Source organism: Astatotilapia calliptera, chromosome 22, assembly GCF_964374335.1.
Source record: "Astatotilapia calliptera chromosome 22, fAstCal68.1, whole genome shotgun sequence".
NCBI lineage: Eukaryota > Metazoa > Chordata > Actinopteri > Cichliformes > Cichlidae > Astatotilapia > Astatotilapia calliptera.
Genome location: NC_137442.1, coordinates 28,192,466 through 28,215,778, shown reverse-complemented (window position 1 = coordinate 28,215,778; position 23,313 = coordinate 28,192,466). Strand labels below are relative to the sequence as shown.

General features: G+C 39.2%; 1 protein-coding gene across 4 annotated transcripts in view; it reads right to left on the bottom strand.

The window, feature by feature from the left end:
• The window catches only part of trappc9 (trafficking protein particle complex subunit 9), a 232,402-nt gene that overhangs the window by 152,780 nt on the left and 56,309 nt on the right, over positions 1 to 23,313 (bottom strand). For all 4 annotated transcript variants that reach the window (XM_080296224.1, XM_026155948.2, XM_026155951.2 and 1 more), the window contains 4 exons: positions 18,457 to 18,583; positions 18,143 to 18,275; positions 15,598 to 15,761; positions 2,681 to 2,833 (listed from right to left, as the gene is read on the bottom strand). In XM_080296224.1, coding sequence (XP_080152350.1) covers positions 2,681 to 2,833; positions 15,598 to 15,761; positions 18,143 to 18,275; positions 18,457 to 18,583 — 577 coding nt within the window. The remainder of the gene's footprint in view (positions 1 to 2,680; positions 2,834 to 15,597; positions 15,762 to 18,142; positions 18,276 to 18,456; positions 18,584 to 23,313) is intronic.

Below are 23,313 nucleotides of genomic sequence, written 5' to 3'. Positions count from 1 at the left end.
TGGTGCTGTGTAAACTTCTAATATCTGCTCGATTTATCAAGACATCACATATTTGCATAAGTGCTCTAACGTTTTTGGAGATGCCTGTTACCCACCAGCTGACCGAATACCTGGACTGGCCATTGGGCATTTACCCGGCATTTGCCCGGTGGGCCAATGGTGATTTTTCATTTTTATGTTAGTTTGTTTGTTTTTGTAATGGTATAAACAATGAAAGGTGGTGGATTAGCCAGCTGGTAATAATCAACTCTGGGCTGGACCAATTACAATACATCCGTATTGAGGGGAAAAGACTTCAGCGAGAATAAAAAAGACACAAAGCTGGAGTTATTCTGTGTCTTAGCTGCCTCTTCTCTCCTCATTCTCCCTCCCTCTCCTGTTGCTACTTCAATCATGAAACTGATCAATGATCAGCTGATCGTCTCTCTTGTTTGTTTATCTCCCACTTTGCGCCAGAAACAGGAAACCAGCGGATGTTGCGCTAAACAACAACAGCAGCACGTTCAAAATTGATCAGCTGTTGTTAGAATTTATTTAAAATTAATTTCTAGTATCAGCTGATGTTTGCTGGAGCCACAGCTGTAAAGCTGGAAACATGAAGGTGATACAAATCATACATATATACCAACAAAACAGTGTACATCACTGTCACAACAGCGTTTGTTTTCGTTCAAAGGCTTTATGGTTTTTCCAATAATACCTGGTGGTGTAGTCGGTGATTTTTTTGTCAGTTCAGCCTTATATATTATGTTTAACCCGAGTTCCCACCCGGTCAGCTGGTGGGTAACAGGCATCTCCGAAAACGTTGGAGCACTTATGCAAATATGTGGTGTCTTGATAAATCGAGCAGATATTTGAAGTTCACACAGCTACATTCTAACATGAAAATATCTTAAAAGTTTATTTTGTGTCCCAGAAAGAGTAATATTTCAAACTCCGCCACTCTGTGTTCCTCCGCCACTGCCTCGTTTGAGCTTTGGACGAAATGGATTCTGGGATATTGCATTTCGTCCTTTCGAGCTGATTGGAGACAAAAACAGCCAATCAGATTTTTTTGCATCCAAGTCTGTGATTGGCTGGTTTTGTGGCACAAATATAACGGTGTACAGAACGAGTTGAGCGTGCACGGGCAGAAATGTTGAGAGCGTGAGCGACACATTGCGAGCGCAAATACAAAAACTGAGCGAGAGGGGCTGCTATTGTGCGTGTGTATATGGATAATAGCAAACACGGATATACATTTTTTGCATGCACCAATGAATTTTGTTCACTCAAATTCAGCTTTTCTTCGCTCAAAATAAATTTCTCCTCAAAATGCAACACTTGCACCTGCAAACCTTTTTTACGTGCGCTCAGAATAGTGGCACAAAAATAACGCCATACCCTGAAGCGCATGCTCCGCGCTGTTTTCTCATAATGGCGGAGTATTCAGGAAACGGCAAACCACGTCTCCCTGTCTGATCATTTCTTTCCTATTTACAGGTTCGCATCGTGCCCGAAATAGAATATAATAGCAATCACATCCATTATATAGCATAGATTAATCATTACGGTTGGAAAGTGAAAGCGTACAACATTGTGTAGTACAGTAAATTAGACTTTTGTAAGTATCTGTTTACGGCTTTAGCAGCATGCTATGGTTAGCATGTTAGTTTGGGTCACACACCTATGCTCTGTGATGTTAGTGATCGGCTCCACCGTTATTCTGTATTGTTTTAGTATCTTGTTTTCTGCCATAAAGTGTTTCCGTGAATTCAGTGCACATGTCAAGATGGTGCTGATTACACCATTCTTTCAAACTATTTGAGATTTATAGATTTGTCTTGTTGGAATTCATTTTGAACCAAGTCTTACAAGAAAATTGGTCATGTTTATGACATTAGAATGTGTTAATTCCCTTTAGTCTAGTTGGTAACAGAACACATATGGAGAATGTGTGAGCTATGTTAAGAATAATAAATACACAGTTGTAATACTGTAAAAGAAATAAAAGGAGTGCATAATTGTGAATTTGAATAAATAATGGCGGAGTATTCAGGAAACGGCAAGCCACGTCTCCCTGTCTGATCATTTCTTTCCTGTTTACAGGACACATATATAGCTGTCTACAGGTGCTGCCACCCGGTACCTGTAACACCAACATAGACCAAAAATAAAGTTTAATGATTTTTTAAAATAAGATAATACAACTATTGAACCATTTAGTACAAATTTAATTTCCCGTGGTAAATATAAGACTAAAATTGCCATAGTTAAAGCAGTTTTCAATGTTTAGTTCCAGTAGCTTATTAAAAATATGTCGTGTTATTTAGTGCTTAGTCTGTTTAAGAGGGTTATCATGAATTAAGATGATATCAGCACAGACTGGTCAGGACAGGTGACAAACTTGATTGAACCTTTTTTTGATGTTATTTATGCTTCTTTTTATTTAGTTTTGTTTTTTCTAATGAGCATCAAACATACCTGTCTGGCATGCCTAGTTGCACTTGCACACAAACATACATCTCGATAAAGGTTGAAATGTTAAAATCTCTAATGTTGTAGTACCTAAATATTGATAAATAAGTACTAACCTGTAAACCTTGATGATTATTTACACCTATAGATTGTAACCTTATAGTAAACAGGAAACAGTCAACTGCATTTTTCATCTTTAGTGCTGAATTGTGAGAGGGCTCACCATCGTTGAGGTCCTGCAGCAGGTTTTCCTGGCCGGAGAAGTCGAGCTTGACTTTGATGTTGACAGTCAGTGTCACAGACTGGCCCGGCTTTAGAGGCAGGTGAGACAATGCCTCATCTAACTCCCAGCTCAGAAATTCCCCAAACACTTTTTCTGCAAACACACAAAACAAACATAAAGGATCGGTGAAACAAAGAAATATCGGAAAACAAATGCCAAGGAATTTCCCATTGGGATACAAGGTGGCAAGACGTGGATGCAAAAGTATTTGGTCAAAGTAAACAGAGACGCGCATGGAGCCATTTGAATGCAGCTTGCGCAAATGTGTGCTTACCAGAGCACTTGTTGGTGTGTGTGTGTGTGTTTTGTTCAAGACAATGGAAAGAAACAGCATCTGAGGGGCATCTGATTTACCTGCCTCAGGCTGCACCATACAAGGTGTTACTATCACATTTCTTCTGCAGTAAGCTTTCAAGAGCAACAAAGCCGCCGATGGATCTTTTACCCACCAGTCTCTCTGTGCCCGTCACTATACCTGATGCTCTAATTTATGCCACAAACCCCTGCTACCTGCGAAAAATGGCTCAGCTGCATCCACTTCAGACAGAAGTGCCAAATGAATGATACATCACCTGAATAAAAGCATGTGTTCTGTCTGTGCAGGTGAGCCTCTCCTGCTCTGAGGTATTGGAGGAACAGCAAGCAGGCTGGGTTTAACACGCACTCACAGAATAAAGTGATATGCAAGCTCGCTGCAAGAACAACGGTTTACAATTCCCTGCTTGATTCATAAGCAAAGCATGTAAAAACCCTCTAAGAGGATGTGAACAGAGGCAGCATTAAATAAAGATTTTGTGAATAACACTCCCCTTTAAATATTCATAAACTCAGAGCTTTTTGCAGTGAATTAAAGGAGAGGGGGGGAGGCAATGAGATGAAGTAAATGAAAGGGGAAAGGGGGAAGCTATTTATTTAAATATGCAACATCAGGCCTCACATTTCTACAGGTAAACAGCTATGATTGTGGATGATGTCATCACACTCTTTGATTACAAGTCACAAGAATAGCAGCAGAAATGAGGCCTGTCTGAGGTGCAATAGGGCGAAAGTACAGGCCACCAGTGCAAAGCAGAGCTAATTTTAAAAGCCATGTAATCAATAACACCACTGTGAAAGTTGTATTGCTCAGCTGTGTTGGGTTAAAGATGCGCTCTACATTCGAATTTTAAAGAGATTTATGAATATCATTTTCAATTTTCAAACAAACGTCAAGCTAATGCTCAATTTGCATAATTCTTCTGAAAAACCAATCATTTCAAATTAAGATTACAAATCTCTAGCTTAATAAAATCAGTAGTCAGACACATTTCTCATGATCAAGTCTGTCTGTAGATTCAAGAGCTGCGTTTCTCTGAGCCACTGTTCTGGCTGATTCTGCTATGGAGCTCTCCTTTGTTGATGACCAGATCTTTTTTTAATGAACCATCACAAATACACTTAAATAACCTCACGGGACAAAATGCAGTCCTGTTTAATCAGATTTGATCACCTGCGTTCAACCTTCTCTGTGTAAATGTACATTTTTGAGAGCTAAAGCAACAAGTGTTAAACATTATAGTTGTTGCAGTGACTAACTTTGATTACAAGGTGATGGGAGGCAACCTGTCTTCAAACAATTGCGGCCCAACTCTTGTTGTCATGTAATTGCTTTCCAATTTACACAACCCATTGCGGTCAGTCTGAGTCAGTCTACTCCGATGAGCCTGTGTCTCTTTACAACTCAACCAGTGGACAACTGACTGTATTCTAGTCGTATTCAAATATGAAAGTGAGTCGAGGAATTTCACATCTGTGAGGTTCTGACTGGACACCGAATGTAAGTAGACGGCAACAGATTTTCTCCAATTCATCACAGTTAATCACCGTATCATCACAAACAGTTTGCATGAAATTGCTAACTTGACCTCCTTCAACCACAAAGAGCAGATTAACTCCATCTTATTATGTTTATTTGAAAATACCAACTGAATGTGAAAGATCCTTGGCTTAAAAGCAACCATTGTGCAAGTCATTGACAGACCACCACAAACATTTTGTTCGTGCACTGGTCTCCAACCACTGTGTTTGCTAATGTGACTACAGCAGAAAGTAGGAAAATGACAGCTGTTTCCTGTCCTCCTTATATGCTCTGTATAGTTTGACGCAGCTTCTGTTTTAAAAAGAATAATAATAATAATAAAAATAATAATTCTTGCAAGCATTGTCTTGAGTGACTGTGATTAGCTGCACTGGCCCCATCAAAACCAGAACATGTGTTAGGTGCCCCTAGTACTCCGAAGGGAGTCATCCTGATGGAGTCAAATGACAAAGAAACGCAGAGGCAGCCGACAGTCTGCTCATGGTAACACAGTCACTGGAGCATTAATAATCCCGTTTACCTTTCATGTTACGGGCTGTGCAGACAAAAGTATTTCATCCTCGTGAGACATGAATTTGTACAGAAGTGTTTCTGAAAGACGACTGAAGCGAGGTTTATATCTAAAGCGCAGCAATGAAGTTACAGTGATGAACGAAAGGTCTGACACCAGTTTATTTTCTGCTATTAAGAAACGATTCAGTTTATGTCTATGCTTATTTAAAACTAATACAATAAATTGCTACCTTTGTTATCTATACAGTCGTATGAATATATATTTATTTCTGGGAAAATGGCGCGGTCTCATATTCCAAGATGGCTGTGTGCGCGCTGCGGCAGAAAGAGTAATGTTTTGTTTGTTTTGCCACAGATGTCTTCCTATTGTGACTGTGCTCATCTTTTATTCATTCAGCTCCCAGAGAGAATGGAGAGCGAGGCTCTCTCAGCTGTGGCCTGTCTAAAGCCACTACCAGTTTATGACAAAGGAGGCACAGGTGGGAACAAGTAACACGATGATCAGGAAAGACTAGTTTTGTCCACATGGTGCTACACTACCACAGCCTCTGTCCCCAGACTGGATCAGACATGCAGCCCAGGCGTGATATCATAATGCTGAGTATATGTATGACTGAACAACGCCTAGGGAGAAAAATATGAAGTACCACAAGTTTATCAATGCATGAAACCTGACGACACTCAACTCCACAGGAGGCCAGACACAAAATATGCAATGAGAATTTGTGCACCTGACACATTCTCACTCAATCTTAGTGTGCAATGTTAAAGTAGTGATTAGTTTTCCATCTAAATGTAGCACAAAAAAAATTAGCAAAGAAAACATGCAAATCAACACATTTTCCGCTGAACAGCTGGTGCCGTTAATTCTTCCAGGTGGGCCTCGTTAAGTCGCTGAAGAAGAAAAAGCTCAAAGAAAATTATGTTAAGAGACAACGTAACCTTAAATGAATGCTAAAGATGGTGAAAACATGGCACCTACTTTCATGATTGTGATGAATGATGCTGTCTGTTCAATCCAGGAAAAAAAACACATTGAATGCTTCCATCCGCCACCAAAACGACATGTTTTGGTTTTTATTGCTCCATTTTTACTCCAGCTCAATCCGAATTTACACCAACTTTAAGTCAAGCGGAAGAATGTTTTGTGAAATTTTTGCCAGCCAATTCTTTTTAAGATGTCTGCTTCAACTCATCTAAAACTAACACACAGCTTTAACATGAGTGCTGTAAATCATTGATCATCTTTGAGGTTTTATACCCATTACTGCAAAAACTGTGTTTCAAATGTAAAGAAAAAAAAACAGTTAACATTAACATCATTAGCAGCACCGGTTGGCGGTACTGATGCTTACTTGATGGTTGTTTTGTTTTTCAAATGGATTTGAACAACATACTAACTAAAGATGTTCTTTTCTAATAAGAGGTAAATCACAATCCTTATACGAGTGTATTTTATCATCAAAGTTAATGTGTTAGAAGCGTAAGGATTTGATCAAGTTTGAAAAAGCCCAAGTTGTGTTGCTAGAGGACTGGGTCACAGCAGCTCTCGTAGGGTGGTCCTGGTCTGCTGTGGTCACTAGGTGTTTTAAGAAAGGACCAGTAATGAACCAGTGACAGAGTTGTAAGTGGCAAAGGCTCACTGATGCATGTGGGTATTGAAGGCTGGTCTGTATGGTCCGATCTAACAGATGAGCTACTGTAAGTGCTGAAAAAGTTGATCTCACTTTTCCTGTTTTGGGAGCAAAAGCAGGAACAACACAATATTAGGCATGTGTTCGTAGTTTTATGCCTGATCGGTGTACAGACACCATGATGTTTTGCAGACATGTATAAAACTATACACTTATTGCTTGCATATATTTCCATCTGCACCTGTTTTCCTTATACAGACACACGGAGAGGGTACAATTATCAAAGTGGTCAGTTATTTAGAGTTACGTTTTCTCACAATCAAAATGTTTTGCTATGATCTGATATGAAAGGCACCTCTACCCAACCCTGACATGCACATTTTAAAGGAACCCAAACCCTTTTTATAAGGTGATCGCCTCTAACATAGACAGCAGCAGAATGATGTAATGATCTGTTTACAATAGTTATCAAAAAGGGTCCCGGCACTCCAAGAGAACAAGGTAAAATAAAGATGCTCAAAAAATGTTTTGATGCTTCAAGAGTCATTTCTGTTTATGACAAGTTTATGTTTAAAGTGAGCGCTTGTTGACTTTCTTGAAGACATTCTCTGCATTATGATATCCATTGTTCCTGCTTTAGTCTCCAGACCATGTTTAGGAATCACAGAGGAGATTTTCTGTTCCAGAGCCTAAGGTTTGTAAATCTGGGGGTAAACCCATTTGTTTTAATCGGCTGATGGGGGGAAAAACAAAAGTTTTTTTGAAAACTGTTGCGTAACTACAGAAACTGTAGCTGAAGCTTTCTGAAGGCCTAGATAACAAAATATATAAAACAAAACAGTATTTTGGTATAAAAGAAGATGGGGTAAGGCTGCAGTGTCAGTTATACACACTGCAAAAAGCATCATCTCTTCACTGCATCGCAGAAAAAAAGAAGAAAGCCAATTTGGACTCTGCCCCTCTCTTCTACATTGTCTGTCACCCGAGCGTCCTTGTTTGCACACTTTTTTGGATTCTTAAAATTACTCAATGATAACATGTACAGTAAATGAAATGTGCAAGTTTTTTGCTGAACTATCTGTACGTAAAGTCTTTCTCTGAGAAAGCAGCATGTGTTGCATCATCTCTTCTTTTTACAATCCACACAGTAAGTGTTTGGGAACTGAGAGGATCAAAAGTTGTAGTTTTAACAGCCAAAATTTTCCCAGTTTAGGAAAGAATTTCAGCTCCTGAAGGGTTCAGGGACCAGACCAGCAGCATCTATGCTAGTATATTACTTCTATGTGGTTTCTGAGTGTCTTGCACATATAAGCAAGGCCTCCCCCTGCCTGGATGTCAGGATAAGCTATCCCCAAATCTGTATATTCTATTTTTCACAGCAACAGGACCTTCACAGAAGCTAGATTTTGGACTTTGTGGTGATACCAAAGAGGATGCTAAAGAAACATATTTTTCATACCTCTTTTCCAGCTTTTTCTCAGCAAACATTCTCACAGCTTATTACTCTTACTTTTTCTGCAACATATGCATCGGGGCAATCTGGAGTTCTGCATGTTGCTTAAGGATCCCTGACTAGAAGACTAAAGGGTTAAACCACTTACAGTGACTGGGGAAGAAGGGAGACCAGTTCCCTGTCCTTTACAGTCCATCGTCACATTAAATTTGTATGCAGAGATTTCTCAGGATTCTACCATCTGAGATTTTACACACTGCACATTTAAAAACAAGGATGCAAATAAATTACATGTGAAAACATCTGAGTTGACTGCTAAACTGTTAAATAATACAAGTTGAAGTGTACAATTCCTCATTATTAAATAGTGGGACATTAGTAGAAATCTTACCCAACCAGACTAAAAATACATAGTCGCTAAAATGTGGTCATTTCTTCTAGGGCTTGCCTTATTTAAGCCACACTACTTGAAGCTGCAGGGGTTTCACAAGTGACAGCAACAAAGAAGATGAAGTTACACAGAAAAGAAGTGGATGATCAACTGCACTGCAATCCAATTAGGGGGTAAGGTTGTATCATGCAGCCCACCAGGCTGTTCTTCCTCTGAGGCAGCATGTTTGTTTTGGCCTAACAGTCATTTTCTGACTAGAAAGCTTTAACAAAAGGCTTCATCAAATAACAGCGGGAGCTTGTTATTCAATATATGAATTCTCTCTACTCCAATACATGAAAATCATCTACATCTAGAATAAAATTTGAACAACTACCTACAAGTACAGCATTCCAAATGTAACATTACCCGCAAATATAAACTCAACATCTTAATTCAGAGCTTCTGTCCCTACAATCTACACAAATGTGCCACTTGAGTTAATTATTACACCTTAAGATGACCAAGTGTACCTTTTTTGGCTATAGATAGATAGATGTATATATCTACTAATTTTTACGCAACTTATTCAAGATTTAAAGATGCAATATGAGGCGAGAATTTAAATTTCACAAAATATTTAAAAAATAAAATTTGATAATTCGTTTTTAAAGCCTTCCCGTTTCCTTATTTGTTTGGGTTAAATGAGAAGCACATAAGTAATGCAGGAATCAGCACTGCCTAAGTTGGCTGCATTTGCAGGTTCAGATGTAAAAACAGATACAGCTTTGAGCCGTTTTTAACACTAGAGCAGTGCTATTGAAACACCAGTCCATTTTACAAGTGTATGTATAACTCGTAATAAAAATATATAAAATCCTTGATCTCAAGTTTGGACCTTTTTTAAAGGCTAAATTTGTAACGTAATGTACTTTATTTTCTAAGAATGTAGGAATACATTATTTATCAAGGCATCTACTGTATGTTCCAAAACAGATTAGATTCAGTGACTCTGACAAACTTGAGACACAAAGACGACATCTCTTTGTTGCTCTGCCCAAATCCTCTTGTTGCTTAGTGCACAGTTTCTTTTCCTTTCAGTGTCTGTGGTTGATTGACCGCAGCTGACAGGCTGCTTGTCAGCGTGACCTCCTGCCTATGGCACAATGCTGATGCATCTGGTTTATACAAGAGTTCACGGCTGTACAAAAACAGTATTCGGTATTTTATTATTACTCCAAAGATGAATGAGCATAGCAAATGTTTAATTTCACTTGGACTTTAGACAGTCTCAACTCACTCTTAGCCACGATAGGCTTCAGAAAACACTCGTTCAAACAAAAGATGAAACTTATCTGAGCAAACAGAAGTTTATTACAATTTGACCAAAGCAGATCAAATGAATTCATGCATTTGAGTCATTTTTGTACCACCTCTCTCCCTTCTCAGCTATTGCAGCTCTAAGAACAACCAATACAATACTATAATACTGTGTAGATTGGTAGAAAGAAAATCCATAAAAACTCAATAGTGCTTCTAGACTCAGTAGTACTCACTTCAAATGCACCAACTACCACAGACCTAAAGCAGAACACTGGAAAAATATCCAAATTAAACTACTACTACTGTAAAAATGTTTCCTGTTTGTAACTTCTATTCAAAAATTGTTCCTAGTAACAGTGCATCCTGAGTGCATTATTCAATAAGACCATTTAAACCGTTTCAACAGGCAGTATCATCACAGACAGCAAACCGAGAAGAGGTGGAGATAACTGCAGAGAGGGAGGTCTGGGCATCTCTGGTTAGACTGCTGCCCCTGTGACCTGGACCACGGTAGGCAGCGGAAATTGGATGGTAGCTTGCCTTTTAATGTACAGAGTGTGAGTGCATTAGCAACTCAGATTGAGATTTGATGCACAGCCCTATTTCAAGCGTTAAGAGTAATGTGTTGATCACAGCCAGTATTAAACAAAGCGACCATATCTGTGAATTAAAGTGACCATATCTTTAATGCATTTAAAAAGGATGCCTAGAAAGAAACTTTTATTTCCAGATGGTAACAAAAAAAGCCCTGCTTTCATGTGCATTTTCATGCATTTGATGGTTCACTGATATTGACTCTAAAAATTGGGGATACTGATGTGTCAGAAAGATTTATAAGTCCTATTGTTGAGAATCAGAGAATAAAACAGGAAAAGAAAAAAAAGAAGACAGGAAAAAGGCACTTGTGACTAATGATGACCTAAAAGCACTAAATAAGTTATACCATAACTACACTTTCAGGGGGGCTCAATGGATAAGTGCTACTGTTGTTGGTCTGACTACGAATACTGGTCCTTAGCAGACAAAAATTTAAAGGAAAAGAAAAAGAGAATCAGTTTGAATCAGAGGAATAAGAAGAACTGAAACTGGAGAAGATAAGCATTCAAAGAAGAGGAAGGACTTGAAAGGGCTGGATAAAGATAAAACAGCAAAGACTTAAAAACAAAAGAAGAACAGAAGATTTCTTTCACAAGGAATTTGAACAACAAAGGAGGAGAAGAGAAGAGCTTTCTGCTGTATCTTCTTTGGACAATTAAGAAGTTTAAGTACTTAAAACAAAAACCTTTTTTATAGTTGGACCTTTTTCACATAAGGTCTTAAACACTGTAGCTCTGAAGAATTGTATAAGATAATAACACTCAGCATATAAAAAAAAAAAAAGACTGGTTGTCGGATTTAATGATACTGCTCAAATCCTTGGGTAGAGTAATGATATTTCATCTGTGTCTTTGATATTATTGAGGCACTGGATGTTTCAAATTTGGACCCAGAATATTTATCACTTCTTCATCCAACTCTGAAAATAACATTCCCTGGGAGGCAACGCTATATTTGCAGCATAAAACAAACAAAACGGTACCACAGTTTTATTTCAAAGAGAATGCTTTGTTAACTAGAGAGACTACGTTGTTCCTTGGAGTCCAGCCAGCAGGGAGCTTGGATGTGTGAGATGCAACAAGCTTCTAAGAGGTAGACATCAGTGGATTACTGTGTTCAAATCTTGTAAGTCTTGTAAACTGGGCAGCGCTTTTATATAGAAGGCAAGAGTAAAGCGCAGCACCTCTCTCATCCGGCTGTCGCTGAGTTATAAATTCTACATCAGGACTGGACACCAAAGGCTTGTGCCATCTCTACACAATAGAGTCTTCAACATATGTGAAAGACCAAGAAAAGTCAGACTAGACTGACCGCATGAGAGTTAACCCTTGGGCAGAGGAGGCATGGAGCCTGTCATCACAGAATTTTGAAGCCATTTCAGAAAAGTCAGATCAGTTTCAGATAAAAGGAAACTGCTCCCAGCTTCTCCTCCTTCACTCATCGCTGCGTGATTAAACTCCCACTGATACCACAGGGAGTCAGAGTGTTTTATAAAAATAAAAAAAAAGCTTCAAGAAATCTTTCCTTCATTTTAAATGTCTGTATTTCTGAGGCTAAACTGAGGATATACAAAGGTATTTTCTTGGCAGGATCTACTTTAGTATGTGGGGAAGAAAGGTGTTTTTGTCAGAATTAACAAGTGAAAATGTCAACAGACTTCTGTCTGCATCTGAAAAAAGAAAAATGTAAAATTGAATTTACATAGCGACACAGGAGAGAGTAATAGAAGCAACATTTTAAAAGCTATGATAAGTTTTGCTCTTGGTAGTGTTGAATAATTTAGGGTACTCGTTATAAATTAAAATAGTTTACAGCAAGAATAACTGGAGTAGCATTTTACCAGTGGAGACAGCTCCGAGTAAAGAAATCAATAATGATTTTAAATATGGTCAAGTGACACTGGTTTCTCATAAACTGGAATGCTTCCAGCTATTAATGCTAATGCAGTGGTTCAGTGTCAGAAAACGAAGCACTTGGAAATAACCCACAATAACCGGCGTCATTATTTTTACGTTTTGTCCAATAAAAATTTGCCAGTATTTAGACTTAATGGCAGTTACTTTACAATAATATGTGATAAGCATTTCACTACGTACCAAGGTGTTTTCTAAACCAATGTGCCACATTTAGAATCACCAGTTAACAAAAAAAGCCTGCCTTTGTATTGTGGGAGGACGCACCAAAGCCACAGAAAGGACCCAGCCAACCCGCGGACCTGAACAGTGGTAGCCACTGCACCACCAAATTCTCAGGACACACACTGGCTTTCATGTTTTGTTTACTACAGAGAAAACTTTCCGAACACTGTCACCTGGAGATGGAATTTTGAGTCAGATTTTGAACTTGTATAGCTTAGAACAAACACGCACACACAGTATATATATATATACACATTACCAGTCAAAAGTTTGGACCTTCTCATTTAATGTTTTTTCTTTATTTTTGCTACTTTCTACATTGTAGCTATATACTGAAGACATCGGATAACATAAAGCAAAATCTCTGGAATTATGTAGCAAAGAAAAAATTGGATGAATAACTCTAAATATGTCTTGCATTTTAGATTCCTCAAAGTAGCCACCCTTTGCTTTGTGCAATTTATTGCTTTCTAAATGGGTTTGGGACCATCAGGTGTGTTGTGCAGAAGTCAGGTTGATACACAGCTGGCAGCCCTATTTAACAACTGTTAGAATTCATATTATGGCAAAAACCAATCAGCTAAGTAAAGAGAAACGACTTTAAGCACTGAAAGTCAAGGAAATCTCACATTAACAGCACCTCGGATCAGAGCCCAAATAGATGCCACACAGAGTTCCAGTTCAGACACATCTCTACATCAACTGTTCAGGAGACTGCGTGCATGGTCCCCGCCGTGCATGGAGGAGGTGATCAACAAGTGCTCAACATCTGTGGGAACTCCAAGACTGTTGGAAAACCATTTCAGGTGACTACCTCATGAAGCTCATTAAGAGAATACCAATAGTGTGCAACAAAGGAAATCTCAAAGGGGGGCTATTTTGAAGAATCTAAAATACTAAACATGTTTTGATTTATTTTCACATTTTGTTTACTACAGGTTTATCCAACTTTAACAGCTAGCATATATTCTTTCTTGCTGAAAGAATAACAAAAATCACTGATGACTCGCTTTTAAATGAGAGCAGGTACACGGCTTCTGCACAAAGACGTAAACACAAAGCGCAGACCCGCAGATCAGAATCAGTGAGATGTCGCCTTTCTCACCCGACGGCACGGACACGGTCGGGGCTGAAAGCCGACAGCTCGCTGATTCTGATGTTTCGGCGGGTCCGCACTTTGTGTTCACACCCTTTTTGCGCCGATTCTAAATCTGTTAGTTTTATCTCTCTCCAAACAATATTGACCGAACGAGCAGCAAACGAAGATCCAAACTACGCTTCACATAAACATCGTCATGGACTCCCTCTGACTTTTGCTGTTTTGCTTCCACCAATTAAATCACACTTCATGCACAGCTCTCTCTCTCTCTCTCTCTCTCTGTACTTCAAGAACAGTTTCCCGTCTATCCCCGAAATCTGTTTTCTGCATTATTCGCTTGCTTGTTACGCACAAGACTACAGTTATTTACAGCGCTGTCGGCCGATGTTTTTTTTTTTTCCTTTTACTTACTTCCGAAAAGAAAACCTAACTTCTGCCGTTCAATACTGAACAAATTTAAACTTTTTAAAATTGTACAAAATGCAAAACGCTTAGTCGTGTCTCTGATAAAACCGCTGTAACTTCAGAGGTAATGTTCATAAGTTGATTAATGGTTTTCTTTCGTTTGTGATCTACTGCAGAATATTTTTGTAAAACCCCAGGCCAGGAAAATCACCTTCATGTTTTTCTGTGTTTTATCTTCAGCTACTTTGACACAAAAGCATCTGCTGTGACGCTCACACCTTTGATAAAGTCTGGAAAGTGTCAGCTTCCTTTTTATAGATACAAAAATATGTAAATGTATTGATCTGAATTATAATATTTCTGACTGTCTGAGGCAAAATTTCCCAGATTCAAATCGAATTGAATCGAATCGAATCGTGGATCGAATCGATTCTAGAAATCAGTGACGATACCCAGACCTACTAACGAGACAAAGGAAGCAAAACCAGACAGATTAACATAAGACATGGAGCTTCAAAGTAAAACAGGAAACATAACACAGAGACACAGACTTGACATGGGGATACAGCAGACATGGGAGACAGCAACTATGGATCACAGACAGAAAACCAGAAGACAAACAAACAAAACCCACACAGAGAACCTACAATTAAAATAATCCAATAACCCGTAAGACAAAGAAATCTAGAATATAAAGAAACAAACAAAATCAAAGAACCAAAAACACGAAACACTGGGTCGACGACCCAGGCACCTTAACAGGTGACTTACTAAAGCAAAAGCTTGACAATGTTAAAGCAAAGCTGTTTAAAGGACACCCATTGTAGAGTTAATGACAGCTGGTTCCACTCTGATTTAAACAAAAAAGTAACAGCAGGAGACTTCACATTTGCAGCTGCACAGATACTAAAATATACCATCGACAGTTAAGTAAAATAAAAGTTACTTCAACACTGTGCAAACTGGAGTAAATGCCAGACAACTTTGTTTTTCAAAAGAATAAATAAATTGCCTCCTTTTTCCACACAGACAATTAAAGGAGAACAAAAGCCAGCGAGTGACAGAGAAACAGAGTGAGGGGGACTGCAGAGATCAGACGGCCTGAGCAGGTGTTGAACAAAGAGACAGAACACAGACTGGAAAGCCACAAGAGCATGAAAGGTCCCCATGCACATACAACAAGGTAGCGACCCCTGCAGCACTGTGGACAAGCAGGCTGCAGGAGGCTGGAGCAAAAACTAAGTGGACAGTAAAGTCCATCAAAGCCTATTGCAACTACAACACAGATAAGACACTCAAATGCACTCTGATTGTTTTAGCACATTTTTTTTCAATCCACATTTTCTTCTGCAATCCTACTGTGTTTTGAACTTTCACAATTTCGGTTGTAAATCTAAATCGAGAGCTAGAAAATTGAACAAAAAGGTATAATAAACAGACTTGGCTCATCTTGCTGAGGGTGCTTACCTTTGGTGCTGACAATCTTAGAAGTGAGCTCCAAAGTCTCTATGTCCTCAGATCCAATGTTCTCTAAGGTGATGGTCAACTGCTGCGTCTCTCCGTTGAACAGCTGGACAGACACGGAGCTAGACAGCTCTTCTTTGGACATGGGGTGAGGTGTGTAGGCTGACCTGTAGGTAGGTTCAGAGAAACACATGGCCATTATAACTAATCACAGATTAGGTGAATAGCCTTGAAATACAATCATATATGCATCATGTGGTATGTAGAAGTCTTGAGCCACCCCCCCCCCATTTTATTCAAAAGAGAGTTTAAGGTGCTGCTTCTCAGGATAGATGAAGGTGTGTGTGTCTCCTCATATATTATGTTAGCCTAGCAGCTAGCCACGACATAGATAATTATTTCAACCTGTCCTATTTCACTAAGCTTTCAAACACTGCTGCTATTTAGCTTTACATCTTAATTTACAACCAAAGTTAAAGCAGTGCTCTATCTTGCTGGAAATGGTATATGATCTTTAGATGTCAAATTAACTAGCTAACTTACAGCCAACATCTGACCTTTCTAAACCTCATAAATCTTCATTTTCATGGAAGCCTGAACTTTAAACTTTATTGTAGCATGTCTGAGAACAACCACACCGATCATTTTATTGAAGCTGTAAGATTAACTTGGAGCCTTTTCAGTGATGCTTCACCATTCATTTGCACTGAATGAGCATCCATCCATTCTCTTCTGCGTATCCAATTCAGGGTCACGGGGGGGGGGGGCTGGAGCCTATTCCAGCTGCCTTAGGGCAGGAGGGGTACACCCTGGCTAACACAGGGACAGACAACTATTTGCAGTCGCATTCATACCTGTGGGCAATTTAGAATTATCACCTAACCCCACTAAATACATGTCTGTAGTGGGAGGAGGCCAAAGCACCTGGGGAGAACATGCAAACCCCACACAGAAAGACCCTGAGGCCAGATGGTGGGAACTGAACTCAGGACCGTCTTGCAGGCAACAACACTAACCCGCTCCTGCCACATTTGGACTCAGAAATATTATTTTTAATGACATGGGGCATGCCAGCAAAAGATTCAGTCTCCAAACTAGAATTTCAATGTTCTAAAATATTAAAACTACAAATTTTGAGTTAATGTTTAGAATTCAAATGGTATAAATGTGAAAAGTGGAGCCTTAGATACTGCCGTTTAGTGCTGTAGGCAAAAAAAGTCTGTGAGGCACCCTGTAGAGACTCTCAGAGCTTTGAAGTCAAAACTCAAGGTCTACCTGTGCATCCTGTGAGAACACCACACACTAGAGCCAAATATTACACTTCTGTTCGAGTAGACACACGAACTATATTCCAGCATTAGAGAATAAAAAGATTTTCCACATCAAAAGCTGATGAGTGCTGTACTTACACAGGCATGACCTAAATAGTGAATTTTAAAGCAGCTTTCCTGTCAGAATGATTTACAAAAGTCCAGACGGCGTGCATTACCTGCTATTTACTGGTAGAAATCTTACCACGTGACTTCTACTTTCATTTCTCAAATAACACACAATCTTGGGCTATAATGTGGTTCATGACCTGGGTTTAAAATAAGCTTTACACTGTTGATTTCTTTGAAGTGTTTCTGTTCTCACCACAGGATCCCAATATGCTTGCTATGATATAACTTTGGTTTGTAATTGGTACCACTCAGCCACAAAGCGATCCCTTTTTCATAGCTATACTTGAACACAAACATTTCATGAAATAAACACAAATACTAACACAGGCAACTTTTACATAATGGTGTAAACCTGAAACCTGCACATGCACTCGAGGGCAAACTGCATCACGTTGGCCAAAAACACACTACTCAAAATGTTAACTTTTCTTACTTTTGGGCGTAAAAACTATGAGTAGAGAGGAGTCCGTGAGTTGTACAACAGTCGCACATTTGTCATTGTTTTGGCTCTGTACCTCAGCACAATGGATGTGCAATGAAACAATGACCATAAAGCTAAAGTGCTGACTTTAAGCTTTAAAGGTGTTTGAGGGTGTTCACATCAATCATGGGTGAACAAAGCAAGACTCTTTGCCCTTCCTATGTTTTTATGGGAAAATGTTCTTGTCTGTTGACGCAGTCTAACACTTCAATTTACTTTACTAAAGATAAAAATGAGGCCAAAAGGCCAACGCTAGTAGAGAGAAACCACAAAGCATAACATGATTTTCAGTGGTTAAATAATTTACCAAGTAGTTATGAAATACTTTAGCCTTTTGCTGTGGGCATCAAAATGTTGTATTAAATATATGTAACCCAGTCTAGCTAATTTGGCTGCCAGCTAATGTAATTAGTGTTGAAGTGTTATCTTTGTTAAACAGGTGTTGTGAACCACATATAAACCTTTCGTCACCCAATTTGGCAAAGCAAGGCTTACCCAGTGTTTACCCCTGGCCTACTGAGACCTGTGACATTATCAGCATAGCAACACAGTCAGATCTTTTCTACACTGACTGTTAGTGAACAATTAGTGTCATAGCAAAGACAGCGTGCAGAGAGTTCCTGACCGTGGCAGTGACGTCTGGAGCTGGAGGCGAGGAAGAGCGGGAATGACCTCCACTAAACAGCCGCTAGTCTTCACACTAGGCAGGCCATCCAGCAGGCAATCACTGGTTACACCAAACACTGACGTGTGGTAACCTGGGTTCAAATAGAAAATAGAATCTTTAGTGGATGAAATTACTGGAGTGGAATGGTGAACCACTGACCTTTAAAAAGGAGTCTGACTCAAAAGTGTGTGCAAAAACACAAGCTAATCTTTCCAGCTAATTATTATGTGCAACAATCCAAGTAATGAAAAAATCTTTTCAGCCACACTGACCGTTGACAGTAATGTTCCCGGCTGTACGTGGGACGCCAACCAGAGTAACAGGGTACAGGCCAGACTCGGCAGGCAGAGACAGCGCTGCAGGCAGAGATTCAAATTCTACTCCGGAGGTCAGCAAACCCTGAATGCAACACACAAAAGGAGTAGGAATGACCAAGATGTAATGCAGAAATCACAATCGGCAAAAGCCACTGTGCCAAAACCAAGGAAAACTGACTGCAAAACCAGTCTCTCATCTTTTGGCCCAACACGGTTCCTCATTTGTTTTCCTTTTGAAAAAGCAGAGTGAGGTGCAGCAGATCAATTTTCCAACACCAATTCCGTGTGAAGTATCTCTCAAAACATTTCAAATGATCCATCATCTTAATCTATCCACGATGTCCTGAAGATTAAATTTCTGGCGGAATGAGATGGCCATTTCCATGGAAGAAAATCATTCTCTGCGGGAAATGACCATTTGAGCCATGTATGCCTGAGAGGTGAATGAAAATAAGTCCTACTGATGACAACACAGAAGGAAGGGGGATCAAAAAGGTTTCAAATTCAGCTGGCCAAATCCAGATATTATAGAGAGCAGCAGATTCTGTTCAAGTGTTTTTTATGCATTACAAAATCTTGCACTGGCCGTCCAAAGGGTAACTTTGAACCGTTAAATCAAAGTGTCTGAACTAAATTGAAATCAACTGTAAAATGTTGGTGATGTGAAGAATAGCTCAGATAATATTTCTGGTTTATTACACCTACAGCTAAGCCATAGATATCAAAATGATTATTTTGAAGTGTGACAGGTCAAAAAATAAATTATGATAAATTGCTGAAGGTAACGTTAACATTAAGACCTTATAAAAGGTGAAAATCTTGTAGAAATTAATTGGATCTTATATGTGAAAGAAAGAAATTGAAAAGTCCCAAAAAAAACATATTAAAAAAACAGACATTGAAAACAGACATTAAAAAAATTTAAAATCTCTCTCGCAAAACATCTCACTACTTTTAAAATTAGATCAATTCTGTCTCAGAATGATGCTGAGAAACCACTTCATGAATTCATCACTTCCGAACTGGTCCATTGTAATTCATTATGAGGCTGTTCTAAATCTCTCCACTCACTACAGTGGGAGTACCATCAAGGACTAGGAAGAGAGACCATATTTTCCCCACATTAGCTTCTCTCCACTGAAGCAATTAAATCCAAAACTGAGTTTAAAATCTTTCTCCTCACATTCAAAGTCTTCAAAAACATCAGGCTCAATCAAATCTTAAAGACTTTTTAAGTATAGTATTCATATTGTCCAAAAACGCATATCACTTTCAGGCTGCAGGCTTACTTCTGGGTCCTAGAGGACAAGAAAGAAACAGTGGTGAACCAGTGACAGGGTCATGGGCAGGCAAGCCTCGCTGATGCACAGCGAAGGCTGATTGACCTCAGTGGTCCAATCTAACTGATGAGCTGCTGTAGCTGAAACTGCTGAAAAAGTTTGTTGACTCTGATAGAAAGGAGTCAGAATACACAGAGCATCAGAGTTTGTTGCACAGCTGCAGACCGGTCAGGGTGCCCATGCTGATCTCCATCCACCACCCAAACTGCCACGTACCATCTACCCAAGTATCGTTGCAGACCATTCACACCCTTTCATGGAAACTGATGACAGTGGTGTGTTTTTAGCAGGATAATGCGCCCTACCACAAAACAAAAACTGTTCATAAATCATCTGAGGAGCACAACAATGGGTTTTAGGCGTTGATCTCCAAATTCTCTGTGTCTCATTCCAATCCAGAATCTGTGGGATGTGCTGGACAAACAAGTCTGCTGCATGGTGCCCCCATCTCATAACTTGCAGGACTTAAAGGATCTAAAGTTAATATCTTGGTGTCAGATACCACATTACACCTTCAGCACTGCTTCAGGAGTCTAGCAGAGTCCTCAACAGGTCAGGGCTGTTTAGGCAGCAAAAAAGGGACCGATACAATATTAGTCAGGTTGTCATAATATTATACCTGATCAGTGTATATGCTGCAGCATATCATTAGTGTTTCGTTCTGTCTCCTTATGCTATCGTTGGTTGTTTTCTCTTTCCCCAAACCCCGAACCTCTCACACCAAATGCATCTCTCTGAGCCTGGTTCTGCTAGAGAATTATTCCTATGAAGGGGAGTTTTTCCTGCCCACCATCGCAAAGTGTTTGCACAAAGGGGCTCCACTGATTGTTGGTTTTTCTCCCCTATACTGCAGGGTCTTTACCTTAAAATATAAAGCACCTTTATGCAGCTGTCATTGTGATTTCTTGCTATATTGTTGACCTGAAATGAACTGAAATGACTTGAAAAACACTAAAAATGAGTCATCACTCAACATTGTAGTCCATAGTGACATCTACCACCAGGTACTAAATGTAATTGCACTAGAAAAAGAATACATGTATCATGGAACATCAATTAAATCAGGCTAGATACTAAAATCCTTATTTGAGAGATTCAGTGAAAAACCTACTACACACTTACTGCCACAGTAAAGACAGTAACTTCATGACTGTTCTGGGGGACAGACATTGATCTAAGCAATAAGAAGAATCAAATCAAATCAAATCACTTTTTATTGTCACATCAAGAATGTGGGGAAGAAACGTTTCGTCACTCAACCAAGTGACTTCTTTGATTTGGAGCAACACACTTTTTGAATTACACCATCAGCTGATACAGAGGTCGTTCAAATGACTGTGATGAATGGCTATGGATAATTGTTGGATTCTGACCCCTTACCAGTCTGTACCGCATACTGGGCATCCAGCTGAACACTTCTGTTTGAGCTCCGCTTCCACAAGGACAGATACAGAAACGTTTTACCACCTCAAGACTTTTTATAACATTTTGTAAAACCTTCCAAGGTATTTTGTTTTGTGATATTTTATTTATTCTACTGCATTAAGATGTTTTTCAAGTTTTGGCTGGTGTAACACAGTAATATGCCAACGTTTAGGATAAGTTCTTATCTCATTTGGTAACACTATGAAGTAATGGATCTGTGACTCAAATTTCTTTGATCAAATGTCTCGATGGCGACATACCCCATCAATACTGCTGTCAGGATTAGAAGATTATTCTGTCTTTATCCTTAATGCATTGGAAATCATGTCTGATCTGAATTAGTTCATGATGTTTTCTTGAAAACAAAGAAAATCCTTTCAAATTATTCCCATTTCATTTTCAATTTTACATGTTTTTAAAGATCTTGTGATTGTGAAGAACCCTTAATTTGTTTCCCCACTTTTATTATTTTTTTTATCAAATTAAATTTCTGTTGGAATAATTTTGCTAGCAAACAAGCCAAACAAATCACGTAACTTTTTGGCACTTATTAGCAATCTCAGCAGCCTGTACTACCTGGTGGTGATCACAACAGGATGTAAAATTAACTGTCTGTAGGAGTCTGAAGGGAAAAATCCCAGCTTGTGCCCACTTGGCTGGAGTGGAAGAAAAAAATCCTCTAAGTTTCAATTCTAGTCAGTAAATCTGTGGCTTTCAAATTTTCTTATAAATGCTTAATCATGTCCCCTCGAGTAACTATTTACATTCCCAGTACACTCAGCCTTGTTTAACAAGGCAGACTGAGGTGACGTAATGACTGCATCAATCCCTAAAAGCAGACACTACCTCACTAGAGAGAAGGCTGCCTAAGAGCTGAGGCTCTGAGGTGCCACCGCTGTGATTTAAGCGCTTACTGCTTTCACTTCATGACATTACAAGCTTTTTTTAATAGCAGAAGCATCAGTGAAAAGCTACTCGAAACAGCTGATCTGTTTTCTGCCTTTAAAAGGTTCATTAGCTTGTTTCATTAACAATAAGAAACCAGGTGAAGCAAAGTGAGCAGCACTGTTTGAGTTTTACTAACAGAATGCACTTATCCCTTTGATTTGTCTCATGTCACTATAGCATGAATATTATTTGTGATTACTTTGGCAACAACAAACGTTTTATAACAAAAGCCAGACAGCAGACATTTCTATTAAATTTGCTTTTTTTTTTCCTGAAGAAAATGATTAGTCCATATTTATTATAACTATCTGGGCTGACCTGAGTAAATGAAAGAGGAAATAAAAATCAAAGAGTCATTTTAACAGAAAGCAAACAGATACCCCAACTTGTTTGTTGAAAGTATGAAAGAAGCATCTGATGGTGACCCCTCTGAAAATGAAAAGCTGGCGGTTGTAGTAAAAAGCACCACTTTAACGGAAAATCGATAAAGCACAAAGCAAAGCTGTGTGTTAGCGCTGAAGTCGTGTGGTGACTCAGAAGGAGAGGCTGCCTTGCCAAACTAAAGGGTCACCTTGATGAGAGAAGAAGGAAAAGTGACCCTGTGTGTTTGTGTGTTTCAGAGAGCTGGTTTTGTACAGTGGATAAATGGTTGTTCTAGTGTACCGGCAGTCACTTTGTCTGGGTTACAGGGGCGCTCTTGGCAGCTTACGTCATTCTGTCTGTCTACCAGCGTGACTCTACAACACCACCTAAGGTTCCCAGCTGCCATGGAGATGTGAAAGCTTCAGTCTCCATCTGTGAACTGATCAGTTTACCTGTAGGTGGGGAGGAGATGGTGGCATATCTGACCTTGTCTGTGTGACAAATTCACCTTACAACATACTGGCATAGTAGCATCTTAAACCTCTTCCCTTGGGCTTTGCACAGGTTTTTGACATTATAGGGTAGGTAAACACAGGTGTTACCAATCACATTAATGCAGAACCCTAATTAATATGATTAGTAACAACTGTGTTTACCTAATATTTCATGTTAGACCTAATGGCTCAACACAGCTGCTTAACCATTTATTGAAAAAGTAAAATAAGCACTTACAAGA